The sequence below is a fragment of the Chenopodium album genome, chromosome 17 (assembly GCF_948465745.1).
Source record: "Chenopodium album chromosome 17, dcCheAlbu1.1, whole genome shotgun sequence".
In the NCBI taxonomy this organism is placed as follows: domain Eukaryota; kingdom Viridiplantae; phylum Streptophyta; class Magnoliopsida; order Caryophyllales; family Amaranthaceae; genus Chenopodium; species Chenopodium album.
In genome coordinates this window covers 13,805,140-13,832,188 of record NC_137850.1, presented here as the reverse complement: position 1 = coordinate 13,832,188, position 27,049 = coordinate 13,805,140, and the positions used below count along the sequence as shown (strand labels likewise).

At 35.5% G+C, this 27,049-nt stretch overlaps 2 protein-coding genes across 3 annotated transcripts; one reads left to right on the top strand and one right to left on the bottom strand.

The window, feature by feature from the left end:
• Positions 1-2,132: 2,132 nt before the first annotated feature.
• LOC145587624 (peroxisome biogenesis protein 22-like) lies at positions 2,133-12,506 on the top strand. Its single transcript, XM_081644353.1, has 8 exons — positions 2,133-2,472; positions 2,868-3,098; positions 3,177-3,224; positions 6,418-6,474; positions 6,568-6,669; positions 7,853-7,918; positions 11,988-12,089; positions 12,170-12,506. Exons 1-8 carry the CDS (start codon positions 2,368-2,370, stop codon positions 12,272-12,274), a joined length of 816 nt encoding a protein of 271 aa, XP_081500479.1. The 5' UTR covers positions 2,133-2,367; the 3' UTR covers positions 12,275-12,506.
• Positions 12,507-13,467: 961 nt separating this feature from the next.
• LOC145589511 (zinc finger protein CONSTANS-LIKE 10-like) lies at positions 13,468-26,365 on the bottom strand. 2 transcript variants are annotated; one of them, XM_081646108.1, is made up of 6 exons: positions 26,001-26,365; positions 22,925-23,608; positions 21,914-22,138; positions 20,064-20,368; positions 14,167-14,312; positions 13,468-14,054 (listed from the first exon to the last, which is right to left on the bottom strand). In XM_081646108.1, the coding sequence occupies exons 2-5, from the start codon at positions 23,501-23,503 to the stop codon at positions 14,186-14,188; spliced, it is 1,236 nt and encodes a 411-aa protein (XP_081502234.1). In that variant the 5' UTR covers positions 23,504-23,608; positions 26,001-26,365; the 3' UTR covers positions 13,468-14,054; positions 14,167-14,185. The 2 variants fall into 2 exon arrangements, with proteins under 2 accessions (XP_081502234.1, XP_081502235.1); XM_081646109.1 differs by having other exon boundaries at positions 26,105-26,365.
• Positions 26,366-27,049: the final 684 nt, after the last annotated feature.

Sequence of the window (27,049 nt, the reverse complement as noted above, 5' to 3'; positions counted from 1 at the left end):
CGCAAACGACAGGAATCAACGCAAGACGACAAGCTCGTCGCCAGGCGATGAAGGTCAACTCAGGCGGCGAAAGTCAGCGCTTGGCGACGACACTGTCGTCTCGCGCTGGTTTAATAGTTAACGTGCTTTTACACGCGGAATCACCTTTAAAACCGGTTACAAGTAATTCTGTGTCCAAGCAGATTTAAAATCAGATGTAATATATTTTATTCAAAATAAAACATCTTTTTCTAAAAAAATATAATTATCAATTCTAATCTTATTAGAATTAAAAAAAAACCTTCTAGATATTCCTAGAAGACTAAAATCAATCATAATTACTTTAAGAATAATAATTAATAGGCCCTCCTCTAGATCATTGGGCCACATTTAAAATCATTGGGCCTAATTTAATTTAATCCATAACTTCCTCATAATTCATCGGAGTTGGGCTTATAATATATCATTGGAAAACTATTTTCAAGCCCAATCCAACTACACTATTATTGGACCCTTATCATGGACTGGCTATTTTCATATAAATAGAGTAAGAAAAGAAATATTTTTGAAAACAGGAAGAGAAATATTTTAATAAAAACATCCTCATCACTAGACTTTCCACACTTTCACCTCGTTCGATAATCAAATGACGTGAAAGGTATTCATCACTGGGTTTGGTTTTGGGGAGACACATTTGGGTGTCTACAGAAACTAACATAGTCGCTCCTATGTTGTAACCAGATTCATTCCTTCTCTTCTTAAACTTCAACTTCAATTTGTCAACTTCTTCCTTCAACCTCTTCTTCTCATTCTCTGCACAACACAACCTTGTTTGCAGAACACTTACTTCCCCTTTTAGAAGTTTTTTGTTAGATAGAATTAGGTTTAGTGCATCTCGTTGCCAATTTGTCATATCCTCATCAAGCTAACGAAAGAATTAGCAACCCCCTTTGGTTTGTATCTGAGTTGTAAAACTTACAAGCTTCAAATCTTCGATCAGGTTCGCATGAGTCAAGGATTTCAACCTTGCAATTGGGACGCCACAACCGCACTTAGTGTTTGCTGGAGACTGCGACATTTAACCTAAAATTTGCACAATGTCAATCAATTAGCAAACCCTAATTTATGCAATTAGGAAAGAATAACAATGTGAAAAACCACCTAATTAAAGTTAAAAATTAGGGATTATCGACGGTTGGTGTTATTATTCAACATTTGGTAATAATATTCAGAGCTAAAGGACTAACAATGGAGCTTTAAGATAATAGAGGAGAAGAGTGATTAGAGAGAGGAGAGAGGAGAGAGAAGAGAGGGAATGGAGGGAACTCCAAAAAATTTTAAAGGAAAAAAAAGGGGGAAGGGGGTTCATTAAAAGTCACTTGCTAGTCACGTGACCCAAGTCTCTATTATATTTGGGTAATTTGGGAAACAATATATTTTTGGGTAATTTTAGACAAAAAAGTGTATTTAGGCTCCGTTCACTTCATTTTATTGAGCTAAAATTATTTTTACTAAACTAAAACTAATTTTGTTGAACTGAAATTATTTTTACTAATTCTCTATTATATTTCTTGTTTAAAGTTACTGATTTTTACTAAATTGTAATTATTTTTATTGAAGTAAAAATACTAAACTAAAATTATTTTTAATAAATATTACTCCCCCCATTTCATAATGTTAGTCCCATATACCATTTTGAGCGTTTAAAAAAGATATACCCATATTGAATATATTTCATTTATAACTTGATTTTTTTGGAATTAATTGTTTGTGAATTGATGACATGACTCTAACTAAGGAAATCTTTACATTAAATTATGCAATTATAACTTGTGTTTTCCTAATAAAAAATAAAAAAATTTAAATATGGTAAATTAGTTATGAATTATGTTATATTTTAATGTTAGATTCCAAATATATTTCTTTTCTTATTTTATGTGAGACTAACATTATAAAATGAAGGGAGTAGTTTTTTTTTTTTAGTGTTTAGAGAGCCACAAGGGCGAGTGATGAGAATCGATCCCAAGATCTCTTAGAATCGGAAGGAGAGCTCTAACCACTTGATCTATCCATCACCATTAGGGAGTATTTTTTTTTTTTTTTTTTTTTAACGTGAACTAACCACTTTAGACCAAATTTCCAAAAAAAAAATCACAAAATTTTCCTTTTCAATCGAACACACTTCTATTGTCGTCCTTGTCGATTGATCGGCCGACGGTGAAAAAGCTGAGTTCTTTATAACTCTTTTTCTTTCTTAATCTGCTCATCGCATCGAAAATTGCCTCACCATTTTCAATTTCAATTTCTTCTCTAATGGAAGATTAGAGATTCTCTCTCTTCTTTGCACTCATTTCAACCTTTTTTCTCTCTCCTCATTCTACCTCGGTTATGGCTGATAATTCCAAGGACGACCTTCTTCAGCTTGTTAAGCGCATCAGTGCTTATCTTACCTTTAAAATGTCCAATTTATTCACCATCGCTTCCCAGAAATTGGTACCAATTTTTATTGATTTTTGGATCTGATAAGAATTTGTATTTGTTTTTCATGATTTCTGGCTTTTCTTAGCTTTAATTTTGATTGCTTTTTGGTTGAATTGTTGAATTTTGCTTTCAATTGATTAATCTTTCAAGCTTATACGTTTAGGTTTTGGTGATTGATTGATTAGTCTTTCAAGCTTAAAACCTTTGAATTGAATACGTTGAATTGTAATTTGGTTGTTTTTTGGTTGAATTGTTGATTTTTTCCGTTTAGGTTTTGGTGATTGATTAAACTTTGAAACTTAAAAACCTTTGAATTGCACATGTTGAGTTGAATTGCAATTTTATCAGATTTGAAAACCCTTTTAATTCTAGAAATCTTAATTTTTGTGTGTTGTGTATGGAATTAGGATTTATTTTCTGTTGGTGCTCTTGCTGGACTTGCTATTGCTATTGTTTTTACGTGGAAAGTATTTCCAAGTGCCCCACAACCAAGGCAACCGAAGAGGCAGCCTACTAGAGCTACTACTTCTTCCGGTGCCAATTCGCAGACGGTTACCTTAGACCCTTCTGGTGCTTCGGCATCATCAGAGGATTTGAGGGCGCAACATGTTGTTGATGATTTCTTTCAGCCTGTAAAGGTATGATTGTCCAGATTGTCGCCGTGGAACCATTTTCTTTGAAACTTTACTGAATAATGTCTTCCTCTTGCTTTCCAGCCAACATTGACGCAAATTGTCAGGCAGAAGTTGTGTGAAGGGAGGAAGGTAGATACTTTTTCCTCTTAGATATTCCAGGTTTTATATGTTTATGTTTATATTGAATTGTCGGAGTAAAGATATTCACATATAATGTCCATGAGTGTTGCCTAAGCATTCTCTTAGAGCCTCAGTTTAGAAGAATGCTTGTTATTATATTACTGATTAAACGGAAAATTTACTTTGGTGTACTTTTTATTTCTTTCATTAACTCTTATAGTGTGTTTGGGTAGATAATTGGGAATGAAAAGAAGGGGTGGGAAGGGATGGGGAGGGGATGGAAGAAAGATTAATATCTTACAATTTAATCCCTCTAATTCCCTTCCTCTCTAATTCGATATCCAAATGAAAGATATTTCATCCGTTAAATTCCCTTCCTTTCCTTTCCCTCAAATGAAAGAATGCTTGTTATTATATTACTGATTAAACGGAAAATTTACTTTGGTGTACTTTTTTTTTTTCTTTCATTACTCTTACAGTGTGTTTGGGTAGATAATTGGGAATGAAAAGAAGGGGTGGGAAGGGATGGGGAGGGGATGGAAGAAAGATTAATATCTTACAATTTAATCCCTTTAATTCCCTTCCTCTCTAATTTGATATCCAAATGAAAGATATTTCATTTCTCACATTCCCTTCCTTTCCTTTCCCTTCAATCCCCTTTAATCCAAACTAAGTGTTACGCTTTGTTTGGATAGCAAAGAAGGAAGGAAAGGAAGGGGAGGGGAAAAGGAGGAAGGGAAGGGAAAAGAAAAGGAGGGGGAGGTGAGTTTCATTTTCCCTCAAAATCTCTCCAATTTTGGAGGGATTATGCTTATTAAAAAGAGAGGGGAAATGGATCCCTCCCTCTCCTTCCCCTTCCTTCCTCCAATCCTTTACCCGAACAAGAGAATTTGTTCCCCTCCCTTTCTCTTTTCTTCTTTTCCTTCCATTTCTTTCTATCCAAACAAAGTGCTAGTATCTTACAACCTCATTTGAGAAGAATGCATGGTTTTGTTTCATTGTTATGTTTTTGTGAGCAATTACGATTTATTTATTAAAGCTGTAATGTTGGACCTTGTAGATAATTCATCCCTCCAATTCCCTTCCTTTCCTTTCCCTTCAACCCAAACAAAGTGTTAGTCTCTTACAGCCTCATTTGAGAAGAATGCATGGTTTTGTTGCATTGTTATGTTTGTGTTGAGCAATTATGATTTATTTATTAAAGTTGTAATGTTGGACCTTGTCACCAATAAGAAACTTAAATTCTTATTTAAGTCATGATTATTTTGTTTAGAAAATCATTAAAAAAAAGAAAAAAAAAAGTTTTGACCTATTTCTGTTTCTTATTATTTGCAACAAAGGAGTATTTTGTGTCATAAATAATACCCCTTTGTTGCAAATTATAGGCAATGGAATTAGTGTTATAATTAAAACAATTTTACAAAAATTTCAATCTGCCGATTCTGGTTATGCCTATTAGATTGACCTTTGCGACACCTTGGTTACTGTGACCGTAGCCACGACCATGATGAACCACGAATAGACCACTGAAATTAATTTTCTAATTAAAATCTATGTAATGTCATTATTATCATTATCTGGGTCATATTATTAGGGAATTCAAAATCTTAGTCTTTTTATAGCAAGAATTTTTACCATGTACTCTTGAGTTTACAAGGAATACCTATACTCTCATAATCAACCTAAACTGGATTAACCATGAGTCTATGATTGTATTAATACACCTTCACCATCACACCACCGTACCATTACCACCATCACCCACCTTCACCACTCTCCTCCCCAACCCCACCATAAAAAACATCCAGCCACCCCTTGCCACCCCTCCCCTCAAGCACCCAGCAGCCCCTTCCTTCCCTCAAACCCTCAGTGCACCACCCCCACCCTTGAAACCCCCCTTCCTCACAAAACCCTCAACTGCCCTTCCCTCTGCCCTTGAAATCGTCAGCAACCTCTTCCCCTTTCCCTGAATCCCTTTTCCCTTCCCTCTCTCCTTGCACCTCTTTCGGGAGGGATACTTTAGGGTTGGTTCAGGGTTTTGCGGGGAGGGGGAGATACGACTGGGTTGTTCGGGGAATGGGGAGGAGCGCAGAGCGCCATGTTGTTTCAGGGGTGGGGTAAGTGTGGCTCGGTGATTCGGGATGAAGGGGAAGGGTGGCAACATATTTTAGGGGAGGGAGGAGAGGCGGGAGGGGGAGGGGTGACTGGGTGTTTAGGGGGAGGGGGAGGGGGAGGGGTGGTAAAGTGGTGGCTGGGTGATTTCAGTGGTAGGGATTGTGGTGAAGGTGGCGGTGGTAGTGTGTGTGGGGTTTGGTGGTGTTGTGGTGAGGGTGTTAATTTTGTTAGAATTATTAAAATGAAGCTAGATTGGAGAAAGATTATAATTTCAATGCTATTTAAGAGATTTTTGAAAAAAAATATGCTACCAATGAGAATGCGTATATGTATATTGCTACCAACTTGAAAATCCAAAACTGAAAATACTCCCTCCTTTTTTTTTATAAGCTAGAGTTACTATTTTCGTCCGTTTTTTTTATTTATTTTTATTTATTTTTTATTTATTTTTATTTTATATATATATATATATATATTCTAGAGTTCCAGTTTTGGAAATATCTTACAATTTAATTATATATCTGTCCACTAATGTCCCCACTCTTTCTTACTTTATCATTTCTCACTCCTCCAATGGTCCCCACTCCCCCTCACTCCACTTAACTTCTCAATATAATAATAACCTTATCTGCCCCCACTAACGTCTTATTCTATTTAACCACCTAAAACTCCATGTAATCTCATCTCTATCCTATAAAAAAACGGAGGGAGTAATACCCTTAATGACGATGAAGAGTAATTTTGTCTACAAAGCACTCCCAACTCTATGCTACACCCCATTTAAGGATTAATGGTAAGAAAAGTGAGAAAAAAAGAAGTTATTTAGATTGGAAATGGGTTGCATTGGCTATACACGGGTAATATTATATTGTGGGAGGTGTTTAATAAGTTAGCTAACAAAATTGATCTCTGTATGCTGTCAATGGTTTATGATAAAAAATAAAATTGTTCGGGATCCCTACACGCATTCTTTCCTCTCACGTGCATGTGACATTTGAACTTCCTTGGGCTTTAGTTTTGAATTATGCATAACAGCATAATCCTCTTATTCGTTGTATGATAGTAGTCCTTGCCTTAATCTGTGTAGGTGACCTGTCGTTTGCTTGGTGTAGTCCTTGAAGAAACTAGTCCTGAAGAGCTTCAGGTAATTATATTATTTTAATTTTTCTGGTCTTTGGATGAACAAGTAAAATTGGTTGAGTACATTCTAACTCCCCCCCCCCCCTGTATTATGCAGTTGAAAGCGACAGTTAAGTCCTCTGTTTTGGAAGTGTTGTTGGAGATTACTAAATTTTGTGACCTGTATCTCATGGAAAGAGTTCTTGATGATGAAAGCGAAGTATGTACACCACTTGTGGAAATCCCATTGTGTCATGATGCTTTAGATCTTTTCTCCTTGACTTGATTTTCTTTTAACATGTTATTTGCTTGTGATATTGAGTGAGGATCATCATTTTATTTGTTCTTAATTGAATTCTGAAGTCTATGCTAAAATCATGGCCATTATTGATTGATTGATTGATTCTCCCTCCCCCTTCCACACCCCTCCTCTCAAGAGGGAACTTGTTACTTTAATGTATAGATAGAGGATCAACTACTTTTGGACATATCAATATGCGTAGATAGAGGATCTTAATAGGTGTATTTATTCTTAATTGCATACTGTGACTGTCTCTGCCTCATCTTGAAACTAGATCAATATGCATGTGATGTGTGCTTTAAATTTCTGAAAGTAACTATTTTAAAAGAGTTAGTGAAAGCTAAGGGGATATTAGGTATATCATGTGGACACCACTACCTCACCCCTTGGCTTATATAATAAAGATAAGGATCAACGTTTTCTAGGTTTAGCAATAGCTATTTTAATTCTAGATTTCTTATTTGACAATACACCTATAAAGATAAATACTAAGAATTTTTTGGGAAATAACAAGAATGGAGAAAGGTGCCTTACATGTTCAATCCATTTAGCTCCTATAACTTTTATCATCCAAGTGATGGAGAGAATTCTCATGTATGTATGTACTCCGTATTTGTGAAATTAAAAATTTTCATGATTCTATTGACAAATCTTCTATGCTATTTGTTTAGTGTTTTCCCAATTCTAATTTTTCATAAAAGACAGTATTCAACCTGTTACTGCCCTGTTCCAATCATGATTTGACAGGCTATTTTCGTCCAATGTTTCACATGTGATTGTTTATTGTTGCTTTCTTTAAGTTTTGCTGGATTTTTCTATGCTGAACTACATCTAGAGATGTTTGATTTAGCAATCACCTTTGTATTTTGGTTACAGAAAGTGAAACTACTTTTAGTCTTCTAAATCTGTTTGCATACAACTGCTTCTATTATTAATATATGATCCTTGTTGATAAATGTGAATGGATTATTTCATCATGTCATTAGTGGAATTTATTGCATCTATTATCTTAGATATTTCATGTTTTGGTATTCTTTTGAATCTGTACTAGAGAATTGGTGCTTTCCTGTTTCACTCATTAATTTTTCCCTTTATTTTGCAGAAAAGGGTTCTTATGGCTCTGGAGGAAGCAGGGATCTTTACATCCGGAGGTTTAGTCAAAGATAAGGTATATTTTAGTCTCACAAAAGTCACAAAAGCTTTATTACGTCTTCTATCAATCTATTTGGCAGTGGTTTGTGGTGTATTTATTGCTCTTTAGTGAGGGGTGATCTATCATCTATCTGCAAATTTTACCTAGCTGGTGAAGATGGGTACACTTCAGTAACCATTATATTTTATTTAGATGATTTTCAACTGCCAGTGCTTGTAACAAGTTGGAATGATGATTTATTTTTTGTGTGTGAAATAATAATCGGTAGCCTTTTGAACTTCTAGTTCATTTAGAACTTGCTCAATCTGACACCAAAGAATGTTAAGATCAATTTCCTCAAGGTCTATCATGAGTCTTGCATGTTTAGAAGAAGCCTAATTAGCTCCTATAATTATTCTTCATGTGCATAAAAATAAACTCTCAGATTATCTCGCCCCTTTCCTTCTTAATCCCCAAGAGACAAGAATTGGATTGATGACTTTGTCTTCTAGTTAACCATTGAACCATTGTTTGTCAGTCGTCTAATGAGTTTGATTGCTAATAGGATCATGGATGACTTAGTTGTTAGTTGAGCGACATGAGGTGATCCAAAGTCTTGGATAATTAGGCTAGTCTTATTTGGTGACTGTCTTCTTATACATCTGCTGTGGCTATGGTGCTTTTTTTTGGGTTTTGTAAATGGTCAATATTATATATTCTAAAACGCGAGGTTAATGATGAATGATGTTTTCACACCTATATTTAAGCTTTCTTACACACTCAGTGTTCTGATATTGATTTGCTGTGAGCCTGGGACATGCTTTTTTGTAATTTAGATGTGTGCTAATGCAGAATCTAGATTAACTCTTGATTGCAATAAGACATGCATGATGCCCTAACAATTATAAGTAGTACATAACTTAGTTTGAAAAAGTGCACCCTAGGCTCACACAGACAATAGAGCATCCACCTTCTCAGGCACAGCACATTCCAGGAAGTCCACGCCTTCTCTGGCACAGCACATTCCAGAAAGTGCATGCCTTCTCATCACTTTATCCAAGGCGCGCAAGGTGCAGAACCTTTGACATTCTGCGGTGTCTTTGGGCACACATGCTTTGAATTTTTGAAAAATCAAAATTATTTCAAATTAAATATTCCCTGGCTTCTAAATTACAATAATCGAGCAAGATGCCTTTTTTTTTATTTTATTTTTTTTATTTGGTAATCAGCAAGATGCCTTTGTTATTACTATATAATTTAAGACCACAATGGATCCATGAAATTTCTTCTATTTCAACCATAAATTGAATTCCCCAATTTAAAGAAAATGCTAAATTACAAATTGGGAAGTAGCGGTGGCCGACAACTTGTCCACTTGATAGATTGCTAGCGAGCCATCCCTGGTAGTGGCCAGCACTAGTTGCTCTAGTGGTTGTCACTGGTTAAGCATTTTCAGGCTAGTACTTTATTCTCCCCCTTCTGTTCTTTTACTCCCTCTTTAATCTTTTTTCTATCATTCTCTCCCTTCATCGTCTTTTTCAGTAATCCTTTTTTCCCTTTCTTGTTCGTTCGCTTACATTCACTCTATGAAGATTCTGAACTTTGAGAATTCTGTGCTTCTCTCTCTCTCTCTCTCTCTCTCTCTCATATATGCTTTATAGTGGGTGGTTCAAATTTTTATTTATCCACTTATTTAGTCTAATTACTCTAATACTACCTCCGATTTTTATTATTTGCAACTTTTGAATACTTTATACCTCACAAATAATACCCCAAAATTGCAAATAGTAAAAATTGGAAGCAGTATATATTTTGCAAACATAACTCCAATTTAGGCTCTTTTGATAAAATCATCAAGCACCACAAAATCGAGGAAAGGATTGTTATCTTACAACCATGAGTTTTTGGGATGAATCCCCACTAGGGGCAACTTGTGGGTGGAGATTTCCTTACCTTCCCCCTCTGGCTCCTCCCCACTTCCACTCCCAAGGGGCCTTGCCCGCGTACGTGGCTAGGTTGACCTTTGAGAGGATCAGATCTGGTAGGGCCCCTTCTCCTTGCCTACCAAAAAAAATAAAATAAAAACTTAAGGCTTGTTTAGCAATCGTATTTTGTTTTCAGTTTTCTTTTTTCTAGAGAAAAAAAAAACCATAAAAGGAAACTAATTTTTGATTCATTATATGACATGTCATATGATTTGGAAAAACAAAAAACCAAAATGATGTGAAACGAACCCTTAAATATATTTTTATAAAAACAACATTGTAAAACAGTTTGCAGTTTGAACCACAAACACATTAAGTTGTGGTTTTCGATGCAATTTGGTTTCAAAAATTTTGGATTCCATAACTAAACCTCAAACCGCATTATGGTCAAAATTTCAAACCACACGTGCACATTGCAATTTTGAAGCCGCAATCTGCACTAAAAAACGCTTTGGTTCTCTTTGAATAACCATATATACCGATATTTCAGTGTGACCATTCCCTACTTTCCAGAGTGAGATGAATGGAACCTGTGGATCATCTCCTTAACCCACTTTGTAAATAGATTAGATGCATAGAAAATTAGGTTTGAACTCACTATAGTGGCAGCATTACAAGCTTAATAATCTACCATGGGCCATTTGGCAAGTGTAAGTGGCAAGTTGAGAGATTGGAACAATTAGCTAGATTGCATGGTGGCCTTTATGGTTGAGTTTTGCATAGTTCTTTGCATGGGCTTCTTCCACGTTGACAAGACTATAAATGCTCCACTTTAGCTCATTTCCGGTATTGAGGTCTGATTGGTCTAGGCAACTACTCCAATTTGTTAATGTTTGCTCGTAAGACTAATATATTCCGGATTCTTGTACAAATTTGTTTTTTTTCTCCCTCCATCTCAGATTACGTTCTCCATCCTTACATAACAAATATCAATCTCTATTTTTTTTTTTAAAATCCGATTTTCTCTTTACTTTTTCACCCTTCTTAAAAGTTGTGTCATTTGCTGACAAAGGGAGTATTAGATATATATATGGATCAGTGATTTTTGAGGTAGGTTTTGGGTAGGTGGTTCTTAGAATTTACCAGTGGTGGTAGATTTGAGGGCTTTTGGTGGATTTGGGAGGTGAGGAAGCGGGCGCAGAGGAAGGAGGGGTTGTCAATGGCCAAATTTGACGCTGATAGAGGAAGTGGCGGTGGGGGAGATTCAATCTGACAGAAGTGGCGGTGGGAATTACTTAGCGAGTAGAGAAGAGAACGAAGACAAGGTTAAAGAAGAGAGAGGAGAGAAAGTAATAATGAGCATTGAAATCAGCGTAGTTATCCCTATCCCTACCTTATAAAAGCATGAGATTACTCTTATGTATAGTGTGCTGCCAATTATACCCTTCAAAATGTTCATTTACATGTTTATCCTCATTAATATGGTACATCTTGTTATTTTGCCTTCATTATAGTTAATTGCTGTTTTATTTGGCTTTATTAATGTTAATTGCCTCTTTAAATGTGTTTACATATTTTTCCTTGTTAAGGTAACCAACAACTGAAAAAGTTCCCGAACAAGGCTAGCTATGGCGCGTGCGTTAGCCACCCTAGTTCAATATAAAATTGTAGAAGGTACAATATCAAATGGAAATTTTGGGACAAAATGGGAAATAAAAACCTAAGCAAGGGTAAATGTGTCCAAATTAATGTTTTAAAATAGAAAGTTTCCAAATGTAAACAGAATATGTAAATAGCAATAGGGAGCGGAGGGAGTATCTTTCAAGTTTAAATCATCCTTAATTAAATTTACCCCTAATTTTTCTTTTCAATAAAGAAATATTTCTTTTTAATTACTTTGGTCTTATCATATTTGGATTTGTGCAGCAGTAGCATTTCAGGTGTGGTTTATAAATGAGGCTAAATACTGTCAATTTCTGAAAATACTAATGGAAATGGGTTGAGCTGCTTGTCAGTGTTAATACGGGGAGTGCTTTTTTATAATTTTGCAATTAGGGGTGTTTATATCAGAAAGCCTGCCTTAGGGTGCTTTTTTTGGTGGAGTTTCCTTTATTTTTGTAAATAAATTAAATAAAATTATGCATGTTTTATTACTCATTATGAACATCCTCCATTTGCAGGTTTTGTTTTGTAGTACAGAGATTGGGCGTACATCATTTGTGCGGCAACTAGAGCCTGATTGGCATATTGACTCAAATTCTGAAATTACTACACAATTAGCGGTAATCACTTATTTTACATTTTGTTTTTATATACTTCACTTTGTTTTTTGTGATTAATGATGTCAATTTACTGGTTGCAGAGGTTCATCAAATATCAGCTTCATATTTCTCCCAGCAGACCAGAACGACTGGCATCAAATGTGTTTAATTCAACATCCCTGGAACATTTCTTTGGATGTGTGTGATATTTAGAAGACAGTAGATCTGCATATGCTTCGTGCTGCTTTTTGTTGCTGTCTTCCTTGCTGTCGTCATATTTGTTGTAGGCTATATTACATCTCCATTAATTGTGGAGGGTGAGATTTTCTTGTAATATGTGTAGTTTTGGACTTCATTAGTACTCTGACAATGGATATAAAGATCTGTTATTGGCCATTAGCCATAGGTCTGTAATATTGAAAAAGTTAAATTGATGTACTTGAAGTCTGTCTGGCATCCCACAGTTTGTCCAATGCTAAAGATCGAGATCGGTTTCCAACTGCATGAATGTTTGTCTATATCTGCAGTGTACGACTTCTATTTAATTACTGAATTGATGGAATTCTATTTTGTGTTTTACCATGGTGGTAATAATCAATGGAATGATGAGTTGAGATTCCTTTAAAATAATATTAATCAGACAAAGCACCATTTGTTTCGATTTGATGGCCCATTTATGTGTATCAATGCAAATCTTTAATTGTAAATAATATTGGGTCTGATGATAATCACTTTTAAGGGCTGCAAGTCAGATGAAACTGTATATAGCAAAATAAGGGAAAACATTTAAGGTACTTTTATACTATTTCCTCATAAAATTTATAATTATGCAAGTACTAATATAATTACCAAAGCAGATATTCTCAAACATCCCTTAGGGTAAGTTTAATTATCTTGATTTGCTTGTAAAGCAAAAATTTGGTGATTTTTTTATGCCGGAAACAATGGCCTTGTTTGGCAATTGGCTGCTGGCTGTTGGCTGTCGGCTGGTTTGACTGGCTGTTTGTATTGGCTTTTTTGTTGGCTGTTTGACTTTTTATTAGTCTACAAACATGTTTGGTAAATTGGCTGTTGGATGTTATTAGTAACTTAGGTAGCCAAAAGCTACTCCAAGTAGCTTTTTCATTTTGGCTTAAAAGCCATTTACCAAACACAAATTTTAGATGTTTAACCAAACGAAAAAGCCAAAAGCCAATAAAAAAACCAATAAAAAGTCATTTACCAAACAAGCCCAATATCTAGCTTTAACTTGATCAATTCTTGGTTTTTACCAACTGCATTTTATACTGATCATTATTTTCTGGGCAGTATTTCTAACTTATTGCTTTACTTGCATCTGTCATGTTGGTTTTGTTCATGTATTTGTACCACAATAATTGTCCAATAGTCCTAAAAAATGGACACCTGAAATACCAGACGATGTTATTGCAAAACCAAATATAGCCTATGATTCTCTGACGATAGATTACAATTTACACTTACAACTCTACGGTTGATTCCGCAAAACACAAGCAATGTACATAAAATCTACAAAGCACATTCCCCAAACACCCACCACCCCCCTGCAAAAATAAATAAAGGAACTCTCGCCAGTTCCCTTTATAACTTATAGGACTTTGGTTATACATACAATGGTAATAAGACTCCACAGGAAGCTACGGGAGACATACTGAGAGAATAAGAAGCCATATGAAGGTGCCATATCCTTGTAGACAATAATACATCTATGCCTGGCATGTATCAGTTGCCAGAATTCACGAGCAGGAGAATCTGGACAGACTATTCAAAATGACAGGAGCATATTGTCAGCCACAGAGTTACTCTGAGTGCTAACCATCTGAAGCTAAGGCAAACAGCCAACCTTCATGTTGATGGCAATTTCATAATCATCTGATATGTTCCAGATGTACAATCAAATAACGGGCCAAAACCCTAAAGCTTCTGTGGACCACATTGTACACCAAATATTTCGTTGCTTACATGCTCCTGTAATACAACCGCATGTCAATACAGCCACATAATGTCATCACAGAAAAGAAACAAGAAGATATATTAGACCATATCTAACAATAGCATAATCCAAAACTTCCTTCCTTACAAAGATGAGAATTTAGTCTTCAGTAGCTCCTGGTATTCAGAGGATCATAATCATAAGCATCACCAGCTTTGACAAACCGGCCCTTTACACGCTTCCTCACATCAGCTCTGGCTTTGCGGGATGCATATCTCACTCTTTTCTCAAATCTAATTGGTCAATAAAGAAACAACATTATTAGATCTTTACTTTTTTCATTTTCTTATTATAAAAGCAGTGATAGCACAACGTAACTCAGAAATCATTGGACAGAATTTTAATACTCCTTTATACTAAAATTGATAGTCATTTATCATATTTAAGATGCCAGAAATAAGTTGTCAACTAATCTATACTATATACGCCCTTACTAAGAGTATATATAGTAAAATCATCTTATTACATTGATAATTATTAGAGCTTGGAAAATGTGAAGACTAATTGCAGATGAAGGGAGTGTATATATACAAGAAAGTGTTACTTCATGGAAGCAACTTCCAGCTGATGGATATCACATTATACCAATTAATAAATATTCAATGACTGAGACTTAAAGTTGGTATAGCAAGAGCTAAAGTAGTTAAAATAGTCAATCAAATTGAATCAAGTGCAACCCTTCTTCACTAATCAAAACAAATTAATTGTTGACTTTTACACTCCTTGCCCCAAACCAAAACCTGACCCGTGTGAGTCCCAGGATCCAAAGGCTCACATGCAACCAAACTCAACCAACAACTCAGCTCTTATGAGGCTCTCAGGTTGCAGGAATTAATACTCTGCTCATCTAACAACCTCCATGCAATCAACCCTTCAACTCAGCACTGACAAGGATTAAACAAACCCTTCAAACTCAAGGTTAGTCAACCTTTATATACTCCCTTTCTCCATTCCCCTTTCCACTCAATCCAACTCCAAAATTTGTCATTAAAAGGGGGCAGATGTTCTCTGTAACTCTTTTCATAAACTTCCCCATTGCGATATATTCCCCACAAAATTCATTTCACCTCTTTCACTAATAAATCACCTAGATTACAACTTGTGTCTACAAAATAAAGTGAAAAAACATCTAAATAATTCTACTACATTAGGACGTTAGAAGTTCCATGAGTCCAATTCTTTCCATAACCCCTCTGAACTCCCACTAATCCACTATGATACCTATTTTCGTGAGGATTTAATTCCCCACTTACCAGTCTCCACTCACTACCAGTGACTCTCTACTTACTAGTAACCATTTACAACTTATGATCGCCCCAAATATAGAATCCCTTCACTTTGCAAGAGCCATCCACAACTTAAAGCCACCAAGCAGTGTAAGAAACAGCTCAAAATCGGCGCAATTAGGAGGTAGCTAACGGTAGAAAGATAATTTACAGTTTACTATTTTGCATCAACAATTGAATCTAAAAACTCCTTTATGGGCTTAAATAGGTATCACTCATTCCATTGGCAGTAACCAACAATGTAGCCAACAATCAAAGGTCTGAAGCTCAACAATAGTGATAAAACCCAATGCCCCTTGAAGCAACCAATTATACCCCCCCAACCCCCGCGGCCGTGCACCCCACTCGCCTGATGTACTATGAACACCACATCAAGGCATACACTACTCTCCATCACAAACTCTTCCCCCTCCCTTCCACCTACACTCAAACATTTTTCAATCCCACCACCACTTTCTAAAGCTTGTGTGGGTCATTTTTATATCCAGGACTTTCATTATAATTTTAGCTACATATGGTAATCAAGTAAGCCATAACATCATACACTACAAGTGCTTTTATTTGGTTCATGAATTGTAGAATATTAAGAAAACAATGATAAGAAAATTTAATTTTGGTCAAGATAAATTACTGTTCCTATGTATTTCTTTTGGCAATTTTTTTTGGGGGTAGAATATTAAATAATATTCAGAACAAGGGAAACTCATAATCACTAACAAATCAAATTCCTCTGGGTAATAAATATACTATTAGCTTCAATCCTTTCCAAAAAGAAGCAATTTTATATCAAGATAAGAGAAAAAATTTCAAATTTCAATGAAAATAAATTGTAGCTGAATAAAAAAAAGGCAAAATTGGTCTCAACACTCTGAAAAATGACTTGGGTGCACCCAGCACCCTGTACTTTGCTTAGTGGCCAAAACACCACAAACTAATAACTTGGGTACAAAGCACACCTTTAGTGAGTTTTCCGACCACCATTCTCACCGGAGCCAATTAAATTTTTATTTTTCGATTTGTGTGTTGAAAAATGTCTCATAAAGGTTTCGGGGGTCATTTTGATTCTTAAGGGCCTAAATTGAGCTCAAAACAAGCAAAAACATAGCGTACATGATTTGATTGGCGTGTAATGAAATATCTCGATTTGCGTGTCATTGTTTTTTAAGCCGAATTGAGTCATTTACGCTATTTTTTTGCTTGTTTCAAGCTCAATTTGGACCCTTGCTTGTTTCAAGCTCAATTTAGACCCTTAAGAGTCAAAATGACCCCCGAAACCTTTACAATCGAAAAAACTCACCAGCTTGGCGGCGAGAATGGTGGCCGGAAAACTCACTAATGGTGCGCTTTGCATCCAAGTCACTAGTTTGTGGTGTTTTGGCCACTAAGCAAGTACAGGTTGCTGGGTGCCCAAGCCATACTTTAAAACTATTACAGTGCAGATAGCTAGAAGCCAAGTCACTTCATCTTATAATAGTGAAATTTCTATTTTTTAGCTTTTAACAAAATTATAATACCTAAATTTATTTAAGTTATTTATAGTTACAATTAGCCGATTTCAAGGAGAGTTGAAAAGAGGGAGCAAGGGGGCCATGTGTGAAACAAAGTATGAGATATAATGTTGAAAGTACATTTTATGGAAGAAATAAAGGTTGACGAAAGGACATGCGTATTGTGTCAGTACAGGTTTATTGAAAACAAGAACAAGGATGAAAAGGGTCATAATCAAGAGTTTGAAAATTGGAAGATACTAACGCGATTTTTATATCTTATTATTGTAGGATATTTTAGGGATGTTTTAGGAAAGTCAACATAGGCATTTGGGAATATGTTACTAAGATTGTCGTACGCCACAAGATTCAAATAGACTGTGTTATGATACCCCGATCTTTACTTCGCTGGTGCACAAGTTGGAAATCATTGTGGGTTATAAATAGCATATACCACCTATTATATTTTCAAGGCATCCTACGCCACATCATAAATATTGATTGATGTTAAATTGGCTATTAAATGTTTCTCTGTACTTGTTTTCATTCAATCTCCTCTATTTTGACTTCTTCCCCTCTACTTATTATACTTCCTCAGCCCTCCTCCAACTTCTAGCATAAACCCCTATTATTTCTCATCTTTTCTCTCTCTCTCTCTCTCTTTCTCTCTCTCTCGTTCACCTCTCTCTTTTGCAGATGGCTTACCTACAAAGATGAGAAAGATGAGAATTTAATCCCTTTCTTATCAAGACCTTTATAATGCAGGTGCTCCTAGTCAACAATTTGCTCAAATGCTGAGATATAAATAAAACTTATTGCATGCAGCTGAATGTCATGGATCTTAAGGCAAAGAAACTTTGACTCCATTGGAAATGAACAATTCTCTCAGCTATAGGGAAAACTGCCTACATATGAACGAATCAATTTGAAGTACCATTGTAGAGAATCTTCTTCCTTCCAATAAAAGTTTCTTTAATAATAGATTTGATAGAAATTTCCAAGTGCTGTACAAAATAAACCAATTTCCTTTCACTGTAACAAAGTAACCTTCATAACCCTTTTCCCAAATCCCTGATCCTCATTTTCTCTACAAAATTAACAAGATTCAGCAAGATTCCAGACTTCACTTCTTTACAAAAAAACTAACCTAATGATATGTTACCAGTAACCAATATAAAGCATTACAAGTCTGCTTCTCTCTTGCTTTAATGACAAGATTTGGTTTATGAAGGATGTTTTAGTGAATTCCAATGATAAGATTGCAATCAGGATCATGGTAACAGTTGTAGGATTTAAAGTTGTAGAAGCGACATCATGCTATTGCATGCAATTTGCAGCCATAGCAATATGAATTGACCAATAAGAAATTCACCACTTTATCATTAAATAATTGAAAATACACCTTACAAAACCATTTATAATTGAAAATACACCTTACAAAACCATATAACCATAATTTGGAAAGAATGGATATGATCAATACAACATATATACTAATATACCTGTGTGAGTTATCTTAAACTTCTTCCATTCCAGAATAAATTCAACATCACTTTTTAAAGGTCAAAATTCATAAACTTAGATCAAGAATTTACACCAATGTATGAGAAAATGTACAAATGTACAATCATGTGAGCTCTTATTAAATTTGTCTCATGTGAAGTTTTAAATTGTCAACATATCATAGATTTTACTGATATAATTAGATATAATTGGTCAAAGTACCAGACAATGAGAAACGATTGTTGCAATTCTATCGTAATGAAGTATTCAGTTCAATAGTATAATTGCACAAACATCCTTAATAACGGATGCTAATGGCTGATGAAGTTACAGAGCAGTGTATAACAGATGAAGCAGTGGCGGCAGCATTTGAATATCCAAAAAGAATGGTCTAGACATAAGAAAATTGCCTTTATTTTAACTCGATGTTGACACCTAAGAGTTATGTACATTATATGACTCACTAGACTATTGTAATATTTTTCACTTGTAGTAGTGGACTGATGGAGAATTCAATCTAGAGGAAACCATGACAAAAGTAGAAAGTTCATGAACCATAGATACGACTGACTAGACTATCATTCTTCTGTAGTAGACAGATGGAGATTTTGATGATATGCACCAGAAAAGAAATTATCAAAATACTCATCAATTGCTAAATCTGACCCCACACTAAGCTCTTTCCTCTTTGCATGAAAGTTTTATTATATAACTGTTAAAAATCGAGTAACTTTAGGGACTTGACATTGCCAGATTTATCTCACGTCTAAACCTTCTAAATATGGAAGAGAAATACAATGGCAAAAGCTTGAGGAAAAACAGGGACAATTGTAACTGTTAATATATAAATCAAAAGGTCCCAGGTAACTGCTTTTAGTGAACTCAACAACAGCAATAAACTGCAGGCTCAGTGACAAGGAAACCATCAGTTGAGGTCTGTGTCAACTATCAAGTGTCTTTCATAATGGAGAACTTAAGGCAAGGGGAGACAAAAAAATTGTGGGATTAAGCTTGATTTTCGATCATGAGTTTGTTATGCAAGAAAGAAATGATATGATCCTTTGGGACTAGGTATCTTAGTTTACTCTTGGGGTAGAGATTTCAACTAATATACTCCCTCTATCCTTTTATGTTCTACTCAGTTACTATGGATATGCAAGTTAAGAAAATATTGAAGAATGTGAGTGGGTGTAAATGTAAGATAAAATAGGATAAAGTAAGAGAGATTGAAAAAAGGTAAGAAAAAGGTGAATAAAGTAAGTGAGTGTGTGGAAATATGTAATTATTGCGGGATTCAAGAAGTAAGATGGTAAAAGGAGTATGCCAAAAATAGAATAATGCAAAGTGAGTTGAACAAAGAAGAACAGACCAAAATGGAAACTGAGCAGAACTAAAAAGAACAGAAAGAGTATATTTTATCATAGTCTTCCAGGGTTCATTCTACATTGTCTCTATCTAATAGAGCTCTTCTATTTACTTTTTCTTTGAAATAAGACACCTGGTCCATTTCTAAACCCTTTTGATTTAAGAATAAAGACCTTTTTCTTTATCTAACATAACATATGGCAACAGATAAACAGGGCATATAAACCAGAAAATCAATGAGCAGGCAGTCCAAAGGAATTACTATCATCTGAACTACAACATTAGAACACAATGGAATTTTAGAAATAAAATATTCGAAAAACAGCTTTCACCAGATACTTACTTTCGGGCCTTCTTTTTCTCCTTGTATCGCATAACAGCTTCGGTTCGACTGGTGGACTGGATTGAACTATCTGGACAAGGAGGGCACCAGGGTGGCTCTCCAAGTAGAAGCATTGAAGAAGCCCCACAGTCTTGATAATCCCCACCACTGCTTTCTCCAGTAATGCCAGAAAAAGATAGATTGGAATGGGCTTGCTTTGCAGCAATACCAGGGTTTGGTTCAGTTTTGACACTCATCATTGAGTCAGCAGAAGCTGCATTGCTGCATGCGGGCTGCACTTGACCTGTGTTTCCAGCAGATGCTCCCTGAGTTGTATCAAAATATCATAACCATCATCATTATTAAGAGCAGATACCTAGTCAAGAACATGCATTGCATAAAGTAATTTACATAAAAAGGAATAATAAGTGACAATTCTGACAAAATAAAATTTATCAAAATAATTATTGACCAATTTTACATAGTACATGATTTGACTCAATATGTGGTATGGGAACAGGGACATGGGACACTAGTTGCTACGAAAACAGGAGATAATAGGCCATAAATCACAATCATCACCATTATCATCAATTATTAATTAATTGATCAAAGGATACCTCAATTCAGTAGTAGTTTGGTTTTAATTCAGTTGTAAGGAGTAACTAGGAGATAGGAGCTACTGAGCTAGGAAGACCGAACGAAGGAGCAGGAGATGGGAACATGAGAGTGAGAATGAAGGAAAATAAGTCCTTTAAAAAATGGTTTTATTTCCAGACTTGCATTTTATACAAACTGATTCAACTGCTAATTTATTGACTTTTTTTTTTTTTTTTTTGACGTGGGTGTATTCTTCTTATGATGTAATTACATGAGAAACCACTTTTCATACATTGGAAGGTGACTGTTAATTTATGGAATAATTTATAGCAGGTCAAAGGATTCAGTGCACTTCTTCAACATTTACTTTGAACCATTTGCATGCTAAGAATGCCATTTTTGAAAGTTATAAGCCTATAAGGGAAGAGACTTCCTATGAAGGTTAAAAAGTATAGCAATTTGTTCAGATTTTGTAGCTTGAGCAGCATAATAGGATGTGCTAATAGAAGTATGGAATAAAGTGATTATCTTGCTTCCATTGCATGCCCCCTCTATGAGGTTTCCTTTTTGTAATGATGTTCTATGAGGTTAGCACATATTTTATTAAATTGATTTTTTTTTTTTTTTAAAAAAAAAAAAAAAAAAAAAAAAAAAACTGACGTGATTTTGGCTAAAAAGGACTGGTAACATAATGGAGGCACAAAGCATTTGTCTAGATTGATAACTAGTTTACATGTAAAGTAGACGTATATATAGGTCTGATATTTGAAATTGAATTAGCAAGGCAGCCAGCCAATTGAGCAGAAGTTTATTCTTTTCATAGTTCATTTTTATGTATTGTTGTGTCACTCAGGCTTCACATGTAAAGTAAATGTATGTATAGGTCTGATATTTGAAATTGAATTAGCAAGGCAGCAAGCCAATTGGGCAGAAGTTTATTATTTTCATAGTTCATACTTGTGTATTGTTCTCACTCAGACTCGCATACCCATGTCGGACACATGTACATGTACATGAGTCAAACTCGGCAATTGAAGTATTGAACAAGAAATTCCATAATTTCGGTCTAAAATGGAGTGGCAGAGGTGTAGGAATCTGACGCGAGTACTTGAGGTGAAATGAAAAGTCCCACTAACAGACTAGAATAGTAGAATCGCAATAGCTCAGTGAGTAAACTGGCTAGACGAAATGGAATAAAACTAAAATCATCAATCCTATTTGCAACACAGATACTAATATAAAAAATTTGAAAGGTCCAAAATGAAGCAAACCTCAACACTGAATCCACCCTGGCCCTCAGAATCAGTTGTAGACATGCCTTGTCTTCGAAACAAGCTGTTAATTCCACCATTCTCAAGAAGTTGTTCAGAGTGAGTAAGAGTAACACCAAAGAGCTCATCATAGTTTTCAAAATTTAAGTCAACCTCATCCATGTCCAGGTCTGCAAGTGGATCGTCTTCACAAAACCTTGGAACTCTATTAGTAGGGTTAAACAACTGCACACAAGTTTGAGAGGAAAAAAAAAAGTCACATGCAATCCAGACACTAAACAACCCTGAAAATTTAAAACAACAAAGTGATTGAAATGCAACTAGTAAGATCTGATCCAAAAAAACTCCTTAGGACTCTTACCATATAAAATAAAATAAAAAAATGAAGGGGGGAGGGGAAGTTTAATTGAAGGACACTAACCTCCCTACGTTGAGACAGAAATTTGAATTGTAATCAACAAAAAAAGCTTTACAAATGACAATGACAGTTGGATTATTTCATTATTTAGATTTTCAAAGTGCCAATGTGATATTTCATGCATCTATTATGCATTTAGCAAAGCTCACTTTCAGAAATTTAAGAGTGATTATTAGCTTCATGACTCTAATCTTGATTCTCAAAGCGGTAACTAGTGAAACATGTGTTCATTCTGAGGGGAAAAGAATGGGAATTTTAACAATCAAGATAAGTTCAAGCAATAATGGTATAGATTTTCCTAAATATCAGATACTATTAGTTTCTTAATAGACAGGTCTTGCTGGGGGCATGGTGCTATACCAATGCCAATGAATTCATTATAATACTAGCAGCGTATAATGTGCTGTTTTGTTTGAATAGATCACTCTCCTAGAAGACTTTGATACCCGAATTCTAAAATATCTTATTTTGATTCATCGGCATCATTACATTATTGTTGACAAGATTATTGGAAAATTTTGGATCAGATAAAGCTGTTGCTGCATGTTTTTCCAGTCCAAATTTCTAATAAAAAAATCAGGAGTTGTGGTTACCTTAGAAGATCCTGCACATCCATGTTGGTCAGGACATTCACGTGAAACAAATTCGGTAATAGATGCAGGTCCATACCAAACACTAGATTTGTTAATATTCTGCAGATCATTCCCAGCCACGACATCCATTGCATCTTGACCATCGTCTTCACCCACAGGATCCACGTTGTTCTTTGCACCACTTTCAGAAATACTCAATAAACCTATTCCCTCTGGACATGTAGAATTATCTGATGAAGGGAGAGGATCCAAGATAAATGACCATATTTTGGAGAGCTCTGCTGCTGATGGGCAACCAGAATAATAACTTATACTTTGTTGTTTATGTAATGAAGAGGTTGTAGACCCATCATGTCCAACCATAAAACAATTCTGGCAAAGAGAAGCTCCTTCATCAATACATCTAATATAAGCAGGTTGAACATTACATCTTTCACAAACAAGGGTCCGAGAATGGCGCTTTGATAGGGCATTTGCAGAATGAACATTCCGATCACAGGACAAGCACAAAAAAGCAGCATCAGACCGGCAATACACCATTGATCTTTGCTCCCCACAATAATCACATATGTATCCCATGGTATCTCCTCTGAAGTTCAATTGATCAATCCAGTTCTCAGCCAAATTTGTGAGCTATGATTTATTCTCTCAGAGAAATTGTGATAGTGAAAACTTGTTTATAACCTAACAAAATCACACAAAAAAAAAAAAAAGAATGAACAAATTCATCAGCAATCAAAATTGTATTTCAATGCATCAAAGTTCCATATAAACTATAAAAGGTCAAAAGGAACAAACTAAACACCTGTTCAAAAAAAAAAACAAAACAAAAATTGACATAAATTTTGGGAAATTTTGCAAAATAACACCACAAAAAAGCTGGAAAAAAAAAAAAAAAAAAAAAAAAAACACTTCAATTGTAACACCACAAAAAACCATCGAAATTTGCTTTCACCACCACTTAACGAATTCTTGGATGGAATCCGTTAGTGGGACCCCAAACAGACACGTGTCACATCTCAATTGGTTTAAATTAAATAAATAAAAAAGAAAAAGAAAAAAAAAAACCTAAAACCCAATCCAGCCACCACTCCCACCACCAGGTTTCCTACGCGCCACTGCCGGCCAACCTCACTACCGCAAGCCCAACCACAGCAACATCACCACCGTCGCTGCCCTCCTTTTCTTTGCCCAGAACTGTCGCCGAACTCCTCTTCCCTACCAGAGCTGTCGCCGAAACCCCATTCCCTCTCCCTGGAAACCACCCCAACGTACAAACCACCACGAATTCTACCACTTTGGGGTTCGAAGGTCGATTTCGGCCTTACCCTCCGCCCTTAAAACGGCCGAAACGGCCGAAATCGGCCTTCGAGAAACTTCTCGGTGAAGGGCAAGGGTTGTTTTCGGGGAGGGGGAGAATGGGTTAGGTGGTTTGAATGGGCTGGGATGGTTTTCGGGGAGGAGGAGGAAGGTCGGGGGAGTCGCCGGTTTAGGAGGTGGTGGTTGGGCTGATTTCGGCGGTCAAGGTGGGGGCAGGACATGCCAGCGGCGGGGGTTACGGTGTCGGTGGTGGGGCTCGGCTGGGGTTAGCCTGTTAGGGTTTTTATTATTAGTTTTTTTTTTTAAATTAGTTAATTTTTTTAACCAATAACTTATTAACACGTGTCTATTAGGGGTCCCACTAATGGATTCCATCCAAGAATCCGTTAAGTGGTGGTGAAATCAAATTTCGGTGTTATTTTGTGGTGTTATAATCAATTTTTCAGCTTTTTTTGTGGTGTTATTTTGCAAAATTTCCTAAATTTTGTTACATCCAAAATAACAACTTGGCTCCACAACAAGAATCCCCACCCAAATAAAAACAAACCAACAACAGATATTGAGGAAATCAGAAAATTATTTTTAAAAAATCAGCAACAGAAATTCATCAAGTTCCAGAAATTATAATTTGAATCCAGCAACATGTACTCAGATAATCAGAAATTATGTAAGAAATTCAGCAACAGGAAACTCATAAAAGAAAGATGGGCAACACATACCCAACAACAGGTACTCGGAAATTAAAGCTAGGCAACAAGTACCCAGCAACTGATACTCGGAATGTAAAGCCAGATTACAAGTACCCAATAACAGGTACATGGAAAGTAAGCCCGGCAACAAGTACCCAGCACAGGTACTCAGGAAACTAAAGTTAGGCAACAAGTACCCAACAACAGGTAATCGGAAAGTAACAAGTACCCAACAACAGGTGCTCAGAAAGTAAAGCCGGGTTGCAAGTACCCAATAACAGGTACATGGAAAGTAAGCCCAGCAACAAGTAACAGACTAACAGGTACTCAAGAAAGTAAAGTCCGGCAACAAGTACCCAACAACAGGTGCTCGGAAAGTAAAGCCGGGTTACAAGTACCCAATAACAGGTACATGGAAAATACAGCCCAGCAACCAGTAACAGACTAACAAAGTAAAATTGGGCAACAAGTACCCAACAATAGGTACTCCGAAAGTAAAGTCCGGCAATAAGTACCCAACAACACATACTCCGAAAGTAAAGTCCGGCAACAAGTAGTCAGAAAGTAAATCCAAGCAACAAACAGCAACAGAAAACAAATTTTAATAAAAAAAAACACTATTTAAGCATCTTCTGAATTAGAGCAATAAAATTGTCTTAATTTTGCCATAAAAAGTATGAACTAATATACTTTCTCAGCTTTATAACTTAGAAAAACCTCCTCAAACATATATCAAATTCCTAAAATTGAATAAAAACAACTTTATCGTACAACATATTCCAATTAATAGCTCAATTTAATCTCTAACTTAGGAAATGATCGGATTAATTAACATCATAAATCAAACAAAAAATTTACTACTACATAAAAATAAACTTCCACAAATTAAGAACAACAAACAATAAAATCATTTGTAAATAAAAATGAAAAAAATAAAATCAAGCACTGAAATTTGCAAAATTCAGAACATTATCAAGAGAATCAAATTTAAAAAAAATTATAAAAAAAAATAAATAAATAAAAAAAAACATCAAATTATCAAAAAATCAAAAAATGAAAGAAATTACCAGGAATCTGGGAAGAAACATTAAAGCACCAACAAATCTGTTCGATTGAAAATATCTCCAAAAAATAAAATTTTTTAAAAAAAATTAAATAAAACGAAAAATACCAAAAAGACGACTCGAGAGGCTATATATCTCCTCTCTATCTGTTGTTGTGGGTCAGACGTCAGAGAGCAGCTCAAGTTAATAATAATATTAAAATAAATGAAAAAGGAAAAGAATTAAATAATAAAAAAAAGGTGGACCAATAAAGAAAAAACAAATAGAAAAAAAGAAATGTAAAATAAAAATGGGTGGGGAAGAATATCTGACATAAAGTGATAAAAAGTGCAATAAAAAGGGGGCCTACTTGGGTTCATGCGACAAATAAAAGGGTTAGGAGTTAGGACCCAACCCCTAGTGTGATGAATTAATGCTTAAAGGGTACCCCATTTTTTTTATTTTTATCAAGTTTGTAAAAGATCTACGTACACGTGGGTTTCACTTAATTGGTATCGTAAATTAATACTACTTCCGTTACATATTATTTGCAACGATTTGACATAAAATAGAGAGGAAAAATGTCTAATCGTTGCAAATAATATGTAACGGAGGTAGTACTTCGTTCGTTTTTTGAGTTAAGTACAAATATAGTCCCTAAATTATTGTATTTATTCACTTTTGATTCCTTAATCCCTGTTTCGAGTGCATATAACAAATTCTAATAAATAATAAGTCATTCGGATGGACTTTACAAGTGGGTTGAAGATTGGACTTGGTCCATGTTGAATAATTTAGAGAATGGTAGCCATTATATATGTTGTTTAATTAAAATACTTAGGTTAAGGTGTTGTGTTTTAATTAAACATGAATTAGAAGCAATTAACTCGGTTTAGAGAAAAGAACCTGGGTTAAGAGGAAAGAAAACTCTGTAAAGAGGAAGCAAACAATGCAACCCTCTACCGCCCGGTTTGCCGCCTAGTTTGGGTGGTGCTCGCCCGATCTGGCGTGAGGCTGGTTCTGGGACACTGCTTTGCCGTCTGGCCAGGTAGCTAGCCACCGCCCTACCGGGC

What these genes read in the sequence shown, in the direction of transcription:
- LOC145587624 (XM_081644353.1), top strand. Translation starts at nt 2,368, where the DNA reads ATGGCTGATAATTCCAAGGACGACCTTCTTCAGCTTGTTAAGCGCATC. An exon ending in GAGGTTTAGTCAAAGATAAG is followed by an intron (nt 7,919 to 11,987) that starts GTATATTTTAGT and finishes CTCCATTTGCAG; the next exon opens with GTTTTGTTTTGTAGTACAGA. An exon ending in AAATTACTACACAATTAGCG is followed by an intron (nt 12,090 to 12,169) that starts GTAATCACTTAT and finishes TACTGGTTGCAG; the next exon opens with AGGTTCATCAAATATCAGCT.
- LOC145589511 (XM_081646108.1), bottom strand. Translation starts at nt 23,503, where the DNA reads ATGGGATACATATGTGATTATTGTGGGGAGCAAAGATCAATGGTGTAT. An exon ending in AGGGTGGATTCAGTGTTGAG is followed by an intron (nt 20,369 to 21,913) that starts GTTTGCTTCATT and finishes GATACAACTCAG; the next exon opens with GGAGCATCTGCTGGAAACAC. An exon ending in GAGAAAAAGAAGGCCCGAAA is followed by an intron (nt 14,313 to 20,063) that starts GTAAGTATCTGG and finishes TTGACCAATTAG; the next exon opens with ATTTGAGAAAAGAGTGAGAT.